The following is a 17,986-nucleotide window of genomic DNA, read 5'->3' on the forward strand; positions in this document are numbered from 1 at the left end:
AACTCTTTAACCCTGAGCCTTAGATTATGGACAGATGTATCAAAGGACATGTACACAGATGCCAAAGTGATCATTACTCTAGCATACAGATGTCAAAGTGATCATTAGCTCTAGCACACAGATGTCAAAGTGATCATTAACTCAAACACAGATGTCAAAGTGATCATTAACTCAAGCACACAGATGTCAAAGTGATCATTAGCTCAAACACAGATGTCAAAGTGGTCATTAACTCAAGCACACAGATCATTAACTCAAACACAGATGTCAAAGTGATCATTAACTCTAGCATACAGATGCCAATGTGACCATTAACTCTAGCAAACAGATGCCAAAGTGATCATTAACTCTAGCTTCTGCCAAGGTGGGTCTGACAAAAAGCAGGTAAAAACTATAAGATAAAGTATTTATTTCATTACAATCATGCAAAACTGAATGTACATTACAATGAGTTTTTCTTGTAACACTTAAGAAATTAATGACTTTCATATAATAAAAGCATTTACATGGTTTGTACGGAGCTTGATATTTTTTTCAAAGATGTCTGAAGGCATTTTTACAGAACCCCAAAGTTCTTAAGAAGTATTTTGTGCTAGGGAATTTGAAATTCCTTCAATATGTTACTTTTGTAAACTAATGGTATTGTGTGTCATTTGATCCACCAAAGTTTATTTATTTATTCATTATTTTTGGAACAATATGTAAATAGCAAACAATTCTTAATAGTAAAAGCAATATATTTTGTTTTAAGGTTTTGAATTCCCTCAGATAAATTCAAAGACTTTCTGAAGAACAAAAAAATTGAGTTTTTCAACAAAATCAATGATTTTTCAAATATAAAACTAACTTGTTCTGATTCAAGAGATTTTCATGTATCAAACCAACTTGTTTTGATTCAAGGGCTTTTCACGGATAAAACCAAATTGTCTTATTCGAGGGCTTTTCAGGGCAATTCCTCAAATACAAGGAATTTCTATAGGTTGAAAGCCATGCAGGAAAGGTGAAATAAAGCCTTTAATAATGGAAAGGTGTGCATGTTATAACTTTCCCAAATAATTGATAATATATATGAAAAAATTACTGTAATTGATCATTTCTACGTTACTACAACATCTGCTAATATGATATAGTGTATAGGTCCAGTCTTAGTAGAAGATTTGACACACTCATCAAGAAAGAAAACAAGATACACCAGCTGGTATTATGATTGGGTAACATATTGTTTTTAAATCAATTTTTCCTAGTAAAATATGTTTTTTCGAGATATCTTACCCAATCATAATACATCTACACCCTCCTGGCGTTCCTGCAGTTACAGCCATAGAAAGCATTCCTTCCACTCCAGTAGTAACTGCTATATTCTTAGACTTTACTGCCAAGTCTTATACGAGATCACTGCCACATAGGTCGGCAGACAACTTTTAGTTCCCTTTAGCTAAAAGTAGTATTTGGGAGGGTTGGATTTGCGAAGTTGTAGTAGTTCTCCTAAGGTATTACGAATGGGTAACGTATTTGAAGAAGAAATAATGGAGCCGAGTGCCATTATCATGTAGCCAACATGTATTTATCAAGTTAACTTTGGATAAAAGTTCAATCAGGACTCCTCTTGAATGTAAATCAAGCAATTCCTAAATTGTTTCATCATACTCCTATCCAACAACCAGCAGTTAGTGAAAATGAACTGAACGGCCACTTGCTGACTTTTCAATCAACAAACTGTGAAGAACTCTGAGACAACATATGATAAAGATGAAATCATAGCATCATTTATGGACCCATTTCTTAAAATGCCAGCACAGATATAGTGTAAAATGATATACAGTAAAGCAACAACATTTTGTTCACAATTTAAGCATCTATTTTGCATCTTTATCCATATGGTAAAAATTCTAATCAAATATTTTTTTATATCCAAAATGAATTTTTAAACAATAAAACCTCTTATCAGTATTTGTAAGAAATGATACAAATCTAAAATAGAAAGACCCCCCCCCCCAATCTTCTAAGCATAACATAAAACAAGATCATTAATAATAAGGTATGGAAAAACAATTTATTTTCTAAGCAAAATGAGGGAAGAAAAAAAAAAGCTAAAGAAAATCCTACCAAAACAATAAAGATAAATTCTACAATTAGCACAACAAGTTTCTGAGCATACTCATGTGCAAGTTGGATCCAACTATAAACTGCAGTTAGGAGTACTCTGAAGAAAAACCCCCCAAACACAGATCCTGATCTGCCAGTGCATTATGTGATAGTGGATCAGGGTCAATGTAGTTTGCAGTTGGTCTTTCTTATAAGTGAGTTTATATGGTATGAAAAGACTATTTAAAAAGTACACACTGTAAAAATTTGACTATGCTTTGTTCATTTTCTCTCTTACCGCTATTATGTAAATATAAGAAATGCAGATTTTGATATCTAAATTATGTTCTCCAGTTCATATCATTGGCAGGAATGAAGTGACTCTTGGAAATTCAAATTCATTGTCAAGTTACAATTATCACCATTCTCTTTTACATCCATGCTTCCCATCCAACATATGTGCGGCCCAGAATATTTTGATCTGTGGCCTGATTAATCAGTGCTGCCACCTGCTGTTCCACAGTAAGACAAGTGGCAGGTAACTTGCGCCTGATATCATCCTGGTCTCCAAGAACTACTTTTTCAAAGTCATTGAAGACTGGCTTGTGACTATGTCCCAGTTTTAACTCGTCTCTGCAAGAAGAAAATAATAATGTCTTTAGTATAAGAAAATATCTTGGTAGGTATAAATATATAAAATTGTCAAGAGAATTTACTAAAAAATAATCCCTGCTTATAGTTCCCAAATAAGGGTTCTAAAGCATTCTTTGCATGAAATACCAAATCAAATCTGTCTTCTTTGGCAGTGTTCCAAATGCAATTCTAAAGCAGATGCCTGACAGAAGATGCTTATGAGTGAAAGGCTAAATGCTGTGTTTAATTTGACATCAGGGAAGTTGTCTATTAAAGAGTGTTAAAATACAAGAGTTTGTAATGAACATCAAATCTATACAAAAATTTACATTACTAAAATTTATATGAAGTTGAAGGTATAGAAACTTTCTTTTACAATAAACATTCATTACCGGGTGATATGTGAAGGATTGTCTCCCCTTAATTTCCTCTTCACGTAGTTGACCTTTTCTTTTGGATACCATGTGATGTCCTGATGCTCCTCCTCAGACAATTCTGCAGTTATAATCAAGGCAATCAAGATAACAAAGTGTGAAAATCAAAAGAAAACTAAATGCTAGAAAAGTTGTCTAAGTGTGAAAATCAAAAGAAAACTAAATGCTAGAAAAATTGTCTAACAAAGTGTGAAAATCAAAAGAAAACTAAATGCTAGAAAAGTTGTCTAACAAAGTGTGAAAATCAAAAGAAAACTAAATGCTAGAAAAGTTGTCTAACAAAGTGTGAAAATCAAAAGAAAACTAAATGCTAGAAAAGTTGTCTAATACTGATTAACTGCTACATTAGTGTTTGTAGAACATGTTTTCTCCAAATAGACAAAATGTTTAGGCCCAGAAAGTAAAAATATGATACGATATGATAAGATATGATATGATATGATATAATATAACAAAATATAATATAATATACATAGTTACAGGAACATGCATTCCAAATCTATACAAGAAAATCTTTTAGCTATACTAATTCATTAGATGTCAACCAGGTGTTTAATGATCCTTGATGTAGGAACCAGACTAGCCAACCCTGACAAGTCCGTCTCAGTAAGGCAGTTGATTTGTTTCTGTAAGTTTGACCAGTTTTTAGTAAGGTGTAACAAAATACCATAAACTGTTATTGTAAATGTGGAAAACGTAATTAAAAGTTCAGTATTCAGAATGTGCAGCGATGATAAACAATATGTTCAACTGAAAAGTTTGTAAAGCATGTGAAGACTTTATTTACCAACAGTACAGTTGCACAAATTTTAGTTCCAAACCCTATGGAACTCAGTGGCTTTGAAATTCTTTTTTTCCATTCCATATGATGACAGCAATCATATTTCCTGCCATGAGTCATACTCAAATTGGCACGTGATGTCCAGTAAACATAATTGTGTCCCTTCCAGCTTATATTCACAAGAATATGAATATTCCTTTTTATATTTCTGTGTTGATTATTAACACTTTTCAAGAGGCTTATTTCCCCTTTTGTCTTAAACATGCATCACCTGCTGGATGCCATTTTAAAAAAAAAATTATGATCAAACAGACACTTCACATAAACAAATAGCTGCAGTTTAAAGCATCTGATGTGCTGCTGTAAAAACCTAGATCCAAATCAAACAAGGATAACAAATTTTCCAGATTTTTTGACAATGATCATTTTCCCATAGTTTTTGCTTGTGAGTTAAGAAAGTCAGAAGGGGAGGGTAACTGCATAATATTCTCTGTCATAATAGTGGATTCATAACCAGAAAGTCTGCACTGCGTGACCAATTCTGGCCGTTTGAAGTGTTGCACAAGCTTTGGGTTGATAGGTATCACTTGTATAAAAACAATGAAAGCCCTTATGCAAAACTGCTTTGTATCAAAAATGGTCAAAATCTGTCAAGTAGGTTTTAAGAAAAAGCTGTTTCAAGGTTTTTCTATTTTTAGCAGACTTTCAACCATAACAAGACTGTCTCAGTAAGGCAGTTGATTTTTTTTCCTCCTTAAGTTTGACCAGTTTTCAATAAGGTGCAATAAATCATTATGTTCAACTAAAAGTTTCTAAAGTATACATAGACCTTATTTACCTCTAGTATGATTGCACAAACTTCAGTTCCAAACCCTATGCAGCTCAATGGCTTGTTGCTATATCTCAACTTGATGTAATTCTTGGAATTTTTTAAATTTTACACAATGATGGAAATTATATTTCATGAGACATACTCAAATTGACAAGTGATGTCCAATCAACATAATTGTATCCCTTCCTGCTTTTGTACTGACTAATGAAACTTTTTAAGAGGTTTACTTTTCCTTTCATCTTCAAAATGTATTACTGGCTGGATGTCATTTTTAAAAAAATTCTATAATCAACAGTCTTATTATGCAGATGCTTTGCATGAAAAAATGTGCCGTTTAAAGCATCTGAGGTATTACTGTAAAGTTAGTCTGATTCCCCAACTCCACAAAATCTAATATGAAACTGGGATCCAAATCAAAAAGAGAGGAGCCAATTATCTGGATTTTACTGCAACAATTATATTTCCATATATTTTTTTGCTTTTAATCTGTTAAGTCCGTATTATAAGGGTAATTTTCTTAAGACTTAAGGTAAAATTGTAAGTATTAGCAGGTCTGTTTTATTAATGGCAGCCATTTATGTGAGGATGCTCTGTTTTCAAATCTGGTCAAATTCTGCTGCACAATTTTTAAGATGATGTTGGTTCAAGTTTTTTAATTCTAAGTAAAGGTGGTCAATTTGATGGTGTATTGGTATAACCTTTAAAAATGTCAATATTCTTATCTTGTGTTGCTCTCTATCAAAATTGGCCAAATTCTGTTGAGTGTTTTTGAAAGTCCATAAGAAGATTTTCTATTTTTAGTAATGGCAGCCATATATGATCATGGATATGAATCATTTGTACAAACTTGAAAACACTTTATGTCAAAATGCTTTCAATAAATTCTGTTAAACTTTTGTCAACAGTTTTTGAGAAGTCATTTAAAGGTTTTCCAGTATTTAGTAATTGTGACCATACTGCATGGTTGATCTATAAAATTTTTTATTAACTTGAAAGCCCTTGATGTCGGGATGCTCTTGTCTGAGCCTAATTGAAATTGAAACAGTAGTTTCTGAGGATTTTAATAGAGAAAAAGTTGATTGATGATGGACAGACAATACATACTGGAAGCAGTGTCACATCATAAGCTCATTTGGCCTATGGTATGCTGAGTTGAAAATGACTCTCATTTCTTAGTGATTTCTTACCACTATCCATCATCTGCTGAAGCTGCTTCTCTGCATTTTGCTATAGAAAAAAAAAATATTGCTGGATGAATTATCAGTATTCCACACTCACTTATTAAATTAAAATGTGTTTAATTTCAAACAATACAAGTGGAACTTAAGATATAAGGAAAATCTTTAACTTGGAACACATTTTTCTTTTCTTTGACGTAGTTAGTATTTCTATGCTTAGTGAGTAGTAATAACAGGCAGGTTGCTGTGTCTTTCACTCCCCTAATAGTTTCAAAGGTATAAACTATACACACTCATTGATAATGAACTTGGATGTAGCAAATTTCACCTAATGAAAAGTACTGAATACAGTGAGAGAAGTTATGGAATATGTGCATACTTTATCGTGTTGATAAATTCCATTTCTAATGAGCACGTAATACTTTCTAATGGGCACATAACTGTCTCAAAGGGTTTGTTACAAAACGGTTACATGTACACTATCGTGATCATTAACAAACACATGATCACATAATTACCAGCCAGTCCAGTGAGGGTTCCTTGACAAATATATCCATGGTGTTAAGCAGAAGGTCAAAGTCTGTACGCAAAGCCTGCAGGGCATGGATCATGGTGTTCTCAAACAGTCCCTTCACCCCTAATGGCAACATCAAGTTAGTAATTTGACGGGTAAGGCGGAATGGCATCAGCTCTGGGACAGGCAAGAACTGAATATCAAAGAATATTTGTTTGTGAATACCTCAAACTCATTTGTGCACAATTCAGACTGAAATCTATACTGTACACTGGTAGATCAGGACACACTGACTACATATTATATATGTATATGGTTGTGTTATATCCATAGGTAAGTATGCCATTACTACAGTCAACTAAATGGCATACTCCATGATTATATACAATATTAAACAGACTTTCAAAGCCTTTTTGGAACAAATATGGTATTGCTCCAGTCAACTACTGTAATGGCATACTTTTAAACAGACTATCAAAAGTTCATTAAAATAACCTTGGTAAATAAAACACATTTTTTTATATATGAATACCATCACACACACAAAAAGTTTTAAAAAAAAACAAACAACAACAGTAATTTATATCAGGATATCAGGTAATTTATACAAGAATATCAGGTAATTCACATCAGTACATCAGGTAATTCACATCAGTACATCAGGTAATTCATATCAATACATCAGGTAATTTATATCAGAATATCAAGTCATTAACAGCTGGACAACTGGATGTATTTAATTGCTAGAACTAAGACTGTTAGCTATGCTCAGCACAATACCAAACTTGTTTGAAGCAAATTCATTGGTAATTATGTACTAGTAAATGAGTATATTTTGTACAATATATTTTTTCGTTAAGAAGCAATTCAACAGTTTAATTTTTGTACATTTCTTAAATTTTTGTACTGTCGCAATTTCAATTAAAAGGAATCCCCCAAGATTTCAATTTATAAGTTCTGTGACAAGTTCATGAAACTGCATTGAATAAAACCAATTAACACACAGTGGGAGTTTTTTATGTGCTGCTCTTGTTTACTAAATTTTATTTTTCCAAATCTGCTGGAAACAATAAATTCATAAACATTTGCATCTGCTGTTATCAAACATATTCACTTGGTCCCTTAACCTGTAAATTATAAACATGTTAAAAACAATTATCACCAAGGTGCTAAAACATTACAGCAATGAATAAGCTAATTTATAATATTCTGAGATGCTCTAATGATTTTACCATAAGGGGAGATTTCCCCTTTCATCGTAAAAATAAGGGGGGTCAGGGGAACAAAATTGAGGGGGAGGAGGAAACAGTCATAGTTCAATATTTAACACATTTCAATATCCATCTCTCTTTATTCTTGCTCCACACTGTAAGACTGCTATTGAAATTCAAATCTTTAAAGATGCTGTCTCTAATTGTATAAGCATTAATCTGTTGATTGTTTCTGATTTTAATCTATTCCTTATCTGTGTATGAATATTGTTCTGTACTGAGAACTCCTTTCAGTCTACTGTCTGAAGGGGCATATACATGGCTAGTTTAGCCAGCTTGAACAAGTTTGAAAACTGTTCCTTATGGCTGTTATATACAAATGTCCACAACTCAAAGGTATTGTCTTTTGGATACTTCTGTTCCAAAATAAGTTTTTTCACTTACAACAGATCTGCCAAAGTTTAACTTTCTTGAATTAGCTCTCTACTGACTACTATGCCAGATTTACTATTCCATAATTCTATATTAGGATTTTAAGTCCATTAATGCCCTAGTCTACTTGCTCAAAGAGGTATTTTCATCAAATAAATATCTTTATGTCTTACTTTCATTTTTAGATTCTTATTTATTAGATTTATCATAACCTTTATCCTTGGGCTATCTGGTTTTGTAGCACATAATCCCAACAGACTATATTGTGATGAGAAAAGAAACAAAAATTGCTTTCTATTTTTAAATTGTATTTTAATTTGGCTCCTTTATCTGCCTTTTCTACATTTAATTTCAAAATACTGCTGAAATGCTTGCTGTTTGTTTTTGTCCATCCAGCAAGTACGTCAGACTCGAATTTAACACGATTTACAGGTTCAAAATCACTCACTGGTGTTTCGAGTAACACTTTTGTAGCTCCAATAATCTGATAAACTTCCTTCCATTAAAACTAAATTGTTATATACAGATGAACCACACTGTGAATCAGCCATTTTCGGTCTGCTAGATAGCCCGTATTATAAACATGCATTTGTAAAACCACCTTGATGCAAGGTTCAAACTATGACAGAATGTTTGTTATGGGGTTCAATTTAATTTAACAATCATTCATGTCAAGCCTAAGAAACCAGATGTGTAAACAGTTACAAAAAAAAATACATGTCATGACATGTGCTACAATTCTACCAGCTTGACTTATGTTGCTATAAAACACTTAAGGGCAAACGGCTGAATAAAATTGTATACTTTGCAGAGTACAATTTCACACATGTGACTTTGAACTAATTTGCAGGAGTTCTTGCACATCACTGCTTTCCAAGTGTGCAAATTAGTATAAATTTTGTGCAAATCAGGGCCCCGAGTGGCCGAGTGGTCTAAAGTGCTCTCCGTTATGGTTCACTGCCATCTCACCTGTCTGCACCGGTTCATGTCTCAAATTCAGCCAATGTGGGTATGTGAGAAAGTTTGCCAGTAGCTTCTCATGGTTTGGTGGTTCTTTCCAGGGTTTTCCCGGGTTCTTCCTCCACCATTAATACTGGCCACCATGTATAGCCTATCATGTGCTGAAAAATGGCATTAACCCCACAACAACAACAAGAAGCCCTGGGAGCATCTCTGAATATTGCTAGACAATGTTTATGCACAGAATGGAATGAATGAAATCTTTTATCCAGTTTTTATAAAAGTCTGTCAATGATGTAATTACATGTGGTTAAGTGAATATTTTGTCTCCAAGTCTTTATCTTCTGCATCCTTCATAACAAATGAAACATACTAACAGAGGAAATAAAATATCAGTGTCTCTATACCCTGTCAATGATGTAATTACATGTGGTTAAGTGAATATTTTGTCTCCGAGTCTTTATCTTCTGCACCCTTCATAACAAATGAAACATACTAACAGAGGAAATAAAATAGTGTTTCTATACTCTGTCAATAAATCTTTCACAAAACTTTCTAAAATGTATTTTAAAACCCACAGCATAACTTAACTAAAGTGAGAAAATCCATCTTTACTATGCAAGAAATGTGTTTTCAATGAGCCCAACACAGTCTGAGTGCTGGAAAACATATTCCGCTCCGTTGCTCACATAACTACTCCTATGGAAATTACACCTTGGGCACTCTAATTTTTTAATTACCATTTATGCTTGTACCCTGTTTTCTAACACAGTCAAATTATATTCTAGTAATGTTTGTACCCTGTGGTCTAATGCTGTTAAGTTATATTCTACTAATGCTTGTACCATGTGGTCTAACGCTGTCAAGTTATATTCTATTAATGCTTGTACCTTGTGGTCTAACACTGTCAAGTTATATTTTACTAATGCTTGTACCCTGTGGTCTAACACTGCTAAGTTATATTCTATTAATGCTTGTACCCTGTGGTCTAACACTGCCAAGTTATATTCTACTAATGCTTGTACCCTGTGGTCTAACACTGCCAAGTTATATTCTACTAATGCTTGTACCCTGTGGTCTAACACTGCCAAGTTATATTCTACTAATGCTTGTACTCTGTGGTCTAACACTGCCAAGTTATATTCTATTAATGCTTGTACCATGTGGTCTAATGCTGTCAAGTTATATTCTACTAATGCTAGTACTCTACAGTCTAATGTCATGTTATATTCTGCTAATGCTAGTACCCTACAGTCTAATGTCATGTTATATTCTGCTAATGCTAGTACCCTACAGTCTAATGTCATGTTATATTCTGCTAATGCTAGTACCCTACAGTCTAATGTCATGTTATATTCTGCTAATGCTAGTACCCTACAGTCTAATGTCATGTTATATTCTGTTAATGCTAGTAACATATGGTCTAATATTGTCAAGCTATATACTACAAATGCATGTACAGTATGGTCTAACACTCTCAAACACTAATGTTAGTATCCTATGATCTAACAGTGTCAAGTTATATTGGTACTAAAGCAAAATCCCTATGGTCTTGTGCATTCTGGAGTACTAATTTCCATGAATTGGGTTGCAACTTTGTAGAGGTAAAAGTGTTGCAAATAGTTTCTGAACTTTTGCGAGTTTTCACTGAACTTCAACTTCAAGACTTTGGAGGGTGCGAACAGCCCATGGCAGATCCCAGAAGGGACAGGCTTAACAAGTGAAATTCTCAGAAATGGACGAAAACACAAAGGAAATGGCACAGATGATGTAAGTATGGTTTCTGAAACAGGTTTGATGGGGAAATGAGTGCGTTTGCCATCAGCAACTGTCTTCATATATGTGAGACCCGACGAGGCACATGCTGGGCAGGTGGGAAAAGCTACATTAGGTTGACCATTACAACAAGAAGACGTGACGTCATTTTCTGCTACTGGCATAAGTCACGTGATTTCTGTCCCAAACAGCCAACATGGCTACCCCGGATAAAGAATTAGCCATGCAATGTCACTTGTGGGCACAAAACACAGATGTGTCCAAAATGCAAGCAAGCATGACAAAAATGGAAGAGATCTTGGCCAGTGTTGCTAGTAAAACCCAAATGCCAAACACATCAGCTGCAGTTTCTGCAGGATGAGCACACATTGGTCATTTTGAAAAGCATTTGGACACTATGCACAAAAATGGGACATTGGCTCAGACGTGGATGTTGCAAGGCTAATTATGCCAGATACAGATTCCACTGCGGTCAATGCAAATGATGATGATTTGTTTGCGGAGTTGGAAAGTTTTCTGCTTGAACACCAAAAAAGTGGGCCAAAATGTGGATGAAAAATTAGCCAAAGTTCTCAATAAAGGACTACGTTCACTGTTAACCCATGACAAGGTTAAACCATTACAGGAGAAGTATCTCAGACCAGGAAACTGTGACAATATAAAGGTGCCTAGAGTCAATATTGAGGTCTGGAATGCAATGTCAAAACAGGCCAGGAGTGTTGATATAACACTGCTTAAGTTCCAAACTCAGTTGGGGCAAATGTTGGTCCCCAAATTAAGGGCTATGGAATTGTTTAAGAAGCGTAGAAACAATCGAGAATTACCGCTGGATTCAGTTAGGGACTTTGTCATGGACACTTTTAAAATGTCATCATTTCTGTTCAATGACTTCAGTTTTAAGCATCGTGAACTCATAAAACCTGAGCTAACCGACATGTATCAACCCATCTGTGCTGCATTGAATTCCATTACAAACTGGCTTTTTGGAGATAACCTGAAGGGGCAGGTAAATAAGCTAAATGAATCCCAGAAGGCTGGAACTCAGCTGCTGGGAAAAAAGCAGCAGGAAGCAGCAAAACGACAAGTGGCCTCAAATTTTAAAAGCAATGTACCTTTTTTTTTAGGACACTCTAATTCATGGGCCAGACACTACTGGAACTGGAATTATCAGGGGCAGCCCAATCATCACTAGAGGCAGGGCTTCAAAAAAGTTCAGAAACAAGGAACTTGATTTCTCAAACATCGGAAGGATCAGTAAGATCTTCCCAGACTATTAGAATGCAGAATCATGTAAGTAAATGTTTCTTGTATGAACAATACACCTGACAATTTTGTTGCTGGGAAAATTTCAGCATGGTTTGAAGAATGGCAGAATATTACTTCTGATCCCTGGATTCTGAATACTGTGAAATACTATGAAATAGAATTTGAAGAGCTACCTGTGCAAACATATATACCAAACCAAATTCAATTTTCATTAAGTGAAGAGAGACAAATAAATGCTGAAATTAAAATATTTCTTGCAAAAGGTATTATTCGTAAAGTTAATTCAAGACCTGGAGAATATTTTTCAAACATTTTCATTCGACCTAAAAAAGATGGGTCTGTGAGACTTATTTTGAATTTAAAACAATTCAATACAAATGTTGAGAAGATCATTTTAAAATGGAAACTTTGAAAACAGCTGTTAATGCCATGAGAAAAAATTGTTTCTTTGTATCTGTTAACTTGAAGGATGCTTACTATTCTGTTGACTTGAAGGATGCCTATTATTCTGTTGACTTGAAGGATGCCTACTATTCTGTTGACTTGAAGGATGCCTACTATTCTGTTCCTGTGGCTCAGATACATAGGAAGTATTTGTGTTTTCTGTGGTTTGGGGAGATATACGAATTTACCTGTTTGCCAGATGGTTTGGCATTCACACCATGCGTTTTCAAAAAGCTACTGAAGCCAGTTTTTGCATTATTGAGACAAAAAGGGTTCACAAATGTGGCATACATTGACAATAGTTGATTGTTGTGGGAATCCTATCATCAGTGTAGGCAAAATGTTAAGGAAACAGTTCGTACATTTGATGGATTGGGCTTAACCATTCATCCCAGAAAATCTGTGATGGAACCCACCTAGAAAATTAAAAAATTGTGGGATTTTTGCTGGACTCAGTCACAATGACTGTCAGATTAACTCAAGATAAAGCAGACAGTCGTTGCTCAGTGTTCTGACATACTGCGGAAACGGAACATTACTATTCATGAATTGGCACAACTTGTGGGAAAGCTTGTTGCTTGTGAACCAGGTGTAGAGTATGCACCTTTATGATATAAATATCTAAAACATGAAAAAGATAAATACTTAAAGATACATAAAGGGAATTTCGATGCTTATTTGTCACTTTTGCCAGAGAGCAGACAGTCTATATCTTGGTGGATATCTAATGTGAACTCCAGTTATAAAGTAGTTTCACATGGTGAACCACAGGTTGTCTTGACCAGTGACAGCTTGCTTGTTGGTTGGTGGTGGCAGTTATCAGGATCAAGAGGAAAAACTGTATCATATTAACTTCTTGGAACTGAAAGCATGTGTTCTGACATTACAATCTGTTTGTTCGGAAGTGAAGAACATGCATGTGCGCATCTACATGGATAATTCTGTAGCAGTTTCACATGTGAACAAAATCGGGGAGGGCCACATTTCTAAATTGCATAAATTATCACGTGATATTTGGCTGTGGTGTGCATTTAGGAGTACCTAGTTAAGTATTTCTCATTTGCTGGGAACACTAAATTGTGATGCAGACAGATTGTCTAGAAACATAAATGTGGATTCGGAATGGAAGTAAAGTGCTCCAGTATTCAGTGCCATCATTAAAGTGTATGGGCACATAAATGTGGATTTAATTGCTTCCAGACTAAATCACCAACTTCTGCATTTATGTTTCATACAGACCTGACCCAAAAGCTATAGCAGTTGATGCTTTTTCTTTAAAATGGAAGTACAGTTTCCACCTTTCAGTACGCTGGAAGCGGTGCTGTAAAAAATGGCCCAAGATGAAGCAGACGTTATTTTGGTGACACCACTAAAGACAACGCAACCCTGGTTTCCAAACCTTTTGCATGCTTAGTTGGTCCTTGTTTTCTACTGCCACATCCACAAGAGATTCTACACTTGGCACACAATCCACAATGATGACACCCCCTCCACAAATTGAAGATGGGTGTTTTTCACTTATCTGGACAGCAATCAAAACTCTAGGATTATCAGAAAGGGCTGCCTGCCTCATCATCAGTTCATGGAGAACATCAACTAAAAACAGTATTGGGGTCATCTCCAAAAGGGGATGTTATTTTCAAATCAGAGACAGATTAATCCACCTGACCCACCTGTGACAATTGTTAAAGAGTTTTTAACTGAATTATTAGCTAGAGGTTTAGGTTATAGTGTAAATAGATCTGCAATTTCATCATTAGTTAGTCTTACTTCTAAATCCATTCTAAGCAAGAATGTTTTACTTAAAGAGATTTATGAGACAAGTGTTCACTGCAAAGCCTTCATTTCCAAAGTGCTCATCTGTGTGGGATGTGCGGCTTGTGTTTAACTATTTACTCTCTTTACAAGGCATTGACCAATTGTCATTGCAGGAACTTACAATGAAGTTAGTCATCCTGCTTCCTTTTTAACAGGACAGAGGTGTGAGACACTTCACCTAATGCAGACAAATAGCATTAAATTTGGTCTTAACTGTGTACAAATACACATTCCTTCATTGATGAAATAATTTAAACCAGGTAAACATGTGGATCCCTTTGTTTTTTAATCTTATCCCTATGACAAAAAATTGTGTGTTGTGTCTTGTTTACAGCGTTATTTGCAACAGACCAAACTTTTGAGAAATTCTGAAACAGCTATTTATTGGCACACAATCTCCACATAAAAAAGTTGCATAAAAACAATAGCAAACTGGATAAAGACTGTTGTGAGAAAGTCTGGTATTGGTACCTCAGTCTTTCAGGATCATAGCACAAGGGCTGCACCTGTTTCTGTAACCTTTGCTAAATGGCTACAATTGGTACAATCTTGAAGGCAGCTGGTTGGGCTAGTGCCTGTACTTTCAGGAAATTCTATAACAAGCCTGTTACAGACACGACTGAAATCAGTACAAAGATCTTGTCAGCATCCAGAATTTTATAATGCTCATGTAATGTACAATGCAACTTTGGGTTATCTGGTTTAATACCAACATGTAAGTTTTCTTCTTTTTCTTCTAGTTGTTGTTAATCTATTCCACAAGCTTCATCTCATGTGATCACTAAGGCACTTATGGGGGGTTCATGAAATTACTATAAAACTTTTGACTTGGTAAGTCTAGTTTAATTTATCAATTCAACACAACTTTCTTGACATGTGCCAAATTTGGTTGAAATACACTTGATACATATATTTAATACATATTGTTTGTTAGTTTTTTAAATTTATTATATGCTATAGATCATGTAAAATTGTATTTTGCAGACCTGTCAACCCTGATGAGTTCATTTCAGTAAGGCAGCTGATTTTCTTCCGTAAGACTTACCAGTTTTCAGCAAGGTGTAAAAATATCAATAACTGCTCTTTTAATGCTGGAAAACGTAATCAAAAATTCGACACAGTGACGATAACATTATGTTCAACTGAAAAGTTTGTAAAGTACATGTAGACCTTATTTACCACTAATACAGTTGCACAAACTTTAGTTCCAAACCCTATGTAACTCAATGGCTTGTTGCTATCTCTCAGCTTGACATAATTCTTGAAAATTCTTTTTTCCATTTCATATGATGACGGCATTCATATCCCCCGCCACGAGACATACTCAAATTGGCATGTGTTGTCCAATAAATATAAATGTGTCCTTTCCATCTTTTATTTACAAGAATCTGAATATTTCTTTTTATTCTTCTGTGTTGATTATTAACACTTTCTAGAGGCTTATTTTCCATTTTGTCTTAAACATTCAACACTTTTGGGACGCCATTTAAATTTTTTTTATATAATCAACAGTTTGATCATGGAGACGCTTCGCAAGAACAAATAGGTGCAGTTTAAAGTGTCTGGGGTGCTGCTGTAAAGTTAGTTGGGTTCCCTACCTAATTTCACTAATTCTAATATGAAACCCGGATGCAAATAAAACACAGCTGAAACAATTATCCTGATTTTTTGGCAGCAATCATTTTTCTGTAGTCTTTGCTTGTATGCCTATGTCTGTATTTTATGGGTAATTTTCGTAAGACTAAAGGCAAAATCGTAAGAGTTGGCAGGTCTGATTTTGTATCTGGCCTTGTCCAAAATCAAGTTCATTGTCAATCTGACCAGAATCATTGATTTTGTTCAGTAAACAACGAATACATAGCTAATATTTTCTCTGAGTGTGGGTTTAATATTAGGATCATCATTAACAGAAGTAAACATACTTTTTTTGGTCCAAGTTAAGAACTTAATTTTTACCATGTTTTTTATTATAATTTTAGTAAAAGACCATGTCTAATTAATGCTTGGATTGTTCATCAAATGAACTTTTGTCCTACATCTTGGCCCTTCTTTGGTGTCTTAGTTTTTGTTAAATATATCATCTATAATCTTTTTATCTAGAAATTATTCATTCCTATGATAACATCTGCGCAGAAATCAATCATTGTTGTGTTCAGTACTTTGATTTGAGTGAAATTATTTAATTCTAGTTATTTTTCTCTAGAAATACAGTGTTCTATAATATTCTTTGAAAGACATTAACTTGGAATTCTAGTGAATTCAAACCAGGAAACCTTGGATTATATTACTGTGATTCAATAAAAGACTGTTGGTATATCATTACAATTCAGGCCAATGATACAACAGTACATTAGAGACAACCTGCCATTACAGGCACATCAACACCTTCAATGTTGGAAATTATTTGGAATACCACTAAAGTTTATTCAGAACTTTATTCATTAGGACATGTGTTAGTAAATCCAGTTGGATTAGTACCAGAATTCAAACACATATGGGTAAAATTAATGTGGATTAGTACCAAAATACAAACAAATTGGTACAATCCAAGTGGATTAGTACCAGAATTTAAAAAAATATGGGAAAATTCCAGGTGCATTAGTACCAGAATTCAAATAAATATGGGCAAAATCCAGGTGGATTAGTACCAGAATGCACCCATAAATCAACAGGCTTCTTTCTTACCAACAGCACAAGCAGAGTTGCCTACCCCTTCCAATGAAAAATAGCAAGGTTGGGCAAGAAATATAGTAAGGAAGCTGTTTTAAATAGTAAGGTGATTAAAAATAGTAAAAATATAGACACACCTTAACATTTTCATTAATGTGGATTCTTCTGGCTATACAATAACTTTGAGTTTAATTGTAAATATCAAACTGCACCTTGCAGTAAAAAAAAATTAATATCTACTTGTCAAGAGCTCTACTGCATGTACCTTTAATTCTTTTCAGCTCAGACGCACTGTGCTGTCTGTCATAGTAATGAATACTATTTTCCTTTAACACCATAACAGACTCAGCAGTTTTAGCTTCTAACTGTGATCTAAGTTCAGTATGGTTTTTCCTTATAACAGAAAAACACCTTTCACATGTAGCAAATACTGTGAGGAATTGTCAATATTCCCAGCAAGACATACTGTAAATACTTGTACCTGAGATTTCCATTTGAGTCTTTCTTTTTTATTAACTTATTCCACTGTTCATCTATTCTGTCAGTTTCTAACTCTTGTAGTCCTGACAAGCCATCAACCTGGTATTCAGTAAATTCAAATTCATCTGACTCTTTTACACACGTGGCATAAGTGATGGATATCTTTGAACAAAGTATTGAGAAAAGACTGAAATTTTGCTTGCTCTCTCTTCTCAATATCACAAACCTCAGCAGCTTCTAGCAAGAGTAAACATGTTTTTGGTGTAACAACAAGCAGTCATATCATTTAAGTGTGCCCTCTGACAATGAACTTTTATTTCTTTTTATGTAATCTCTTGCTTCAGAATTATCTTTTTTCTGTCGCTAAATGAAATTAGAGTCTTATCCTTCATGGAAGTTGGCTTCATGAATCTAATTAATAAAATTTCTCACCAAATCATGCAAAATGTTTTTTTAACTGACGAATCAGTGG

At 34.4% G+C, this 17,986-nt stretch overlaps 1 protein-coding gene across 1 annotated transcript in view; it reads right to left on the minus strand.

Annotated features, from left to right (window-relative positions):
- Positions 1-394: 394 nt before the first annotated feature.
- The window catches only part of LOC149802584 (DNA-dependent protein kinase catalytic subunit-like), a 407,613-nt gene continuing 390,021 nt past the window's right edge, over positions 395-17,986 (minus strand). The window contains exons 91-94 of the mRNA XM_089951857.1: positions 6,462-6,650; positions 5,953-5,992; positions 3,111-3,213; positions 395-2,718 (exon numbers count right to left, since the gene is read on the minus strand). Of these exons, the coding sequence (XP_089807983.1) occupies positions 2,517-2,718; positions 3,111-3,213; positions 5,953-5,992; positions 6,462-6,650 (534 nt within the window). The 3' untranslated portion in view covers positions 395-2,516. The remainder of the gene's footprint in view (positions 2,719-3,110; positions 3,214-5,952; positions 5,993-6,461; positions 6,651-17,986) is intronic.

The sequence above is a fragment of the Sinohyriopsis cumingii genome, chromosome 3, assembly GCF_028554795.1.
Source record: "Sinohyriopsis cumingii isolate HCF-2022 chromosome 3, ASM2855479v2, whole genome shotgun sequence".
Classification (NCBI taxonomy): Eukaryota; Metazoa; Mollusca; class Bivalvia; order Unionida; family Unionidae; genus Sinohyriopsis; species Sinohyriopsis cumingii.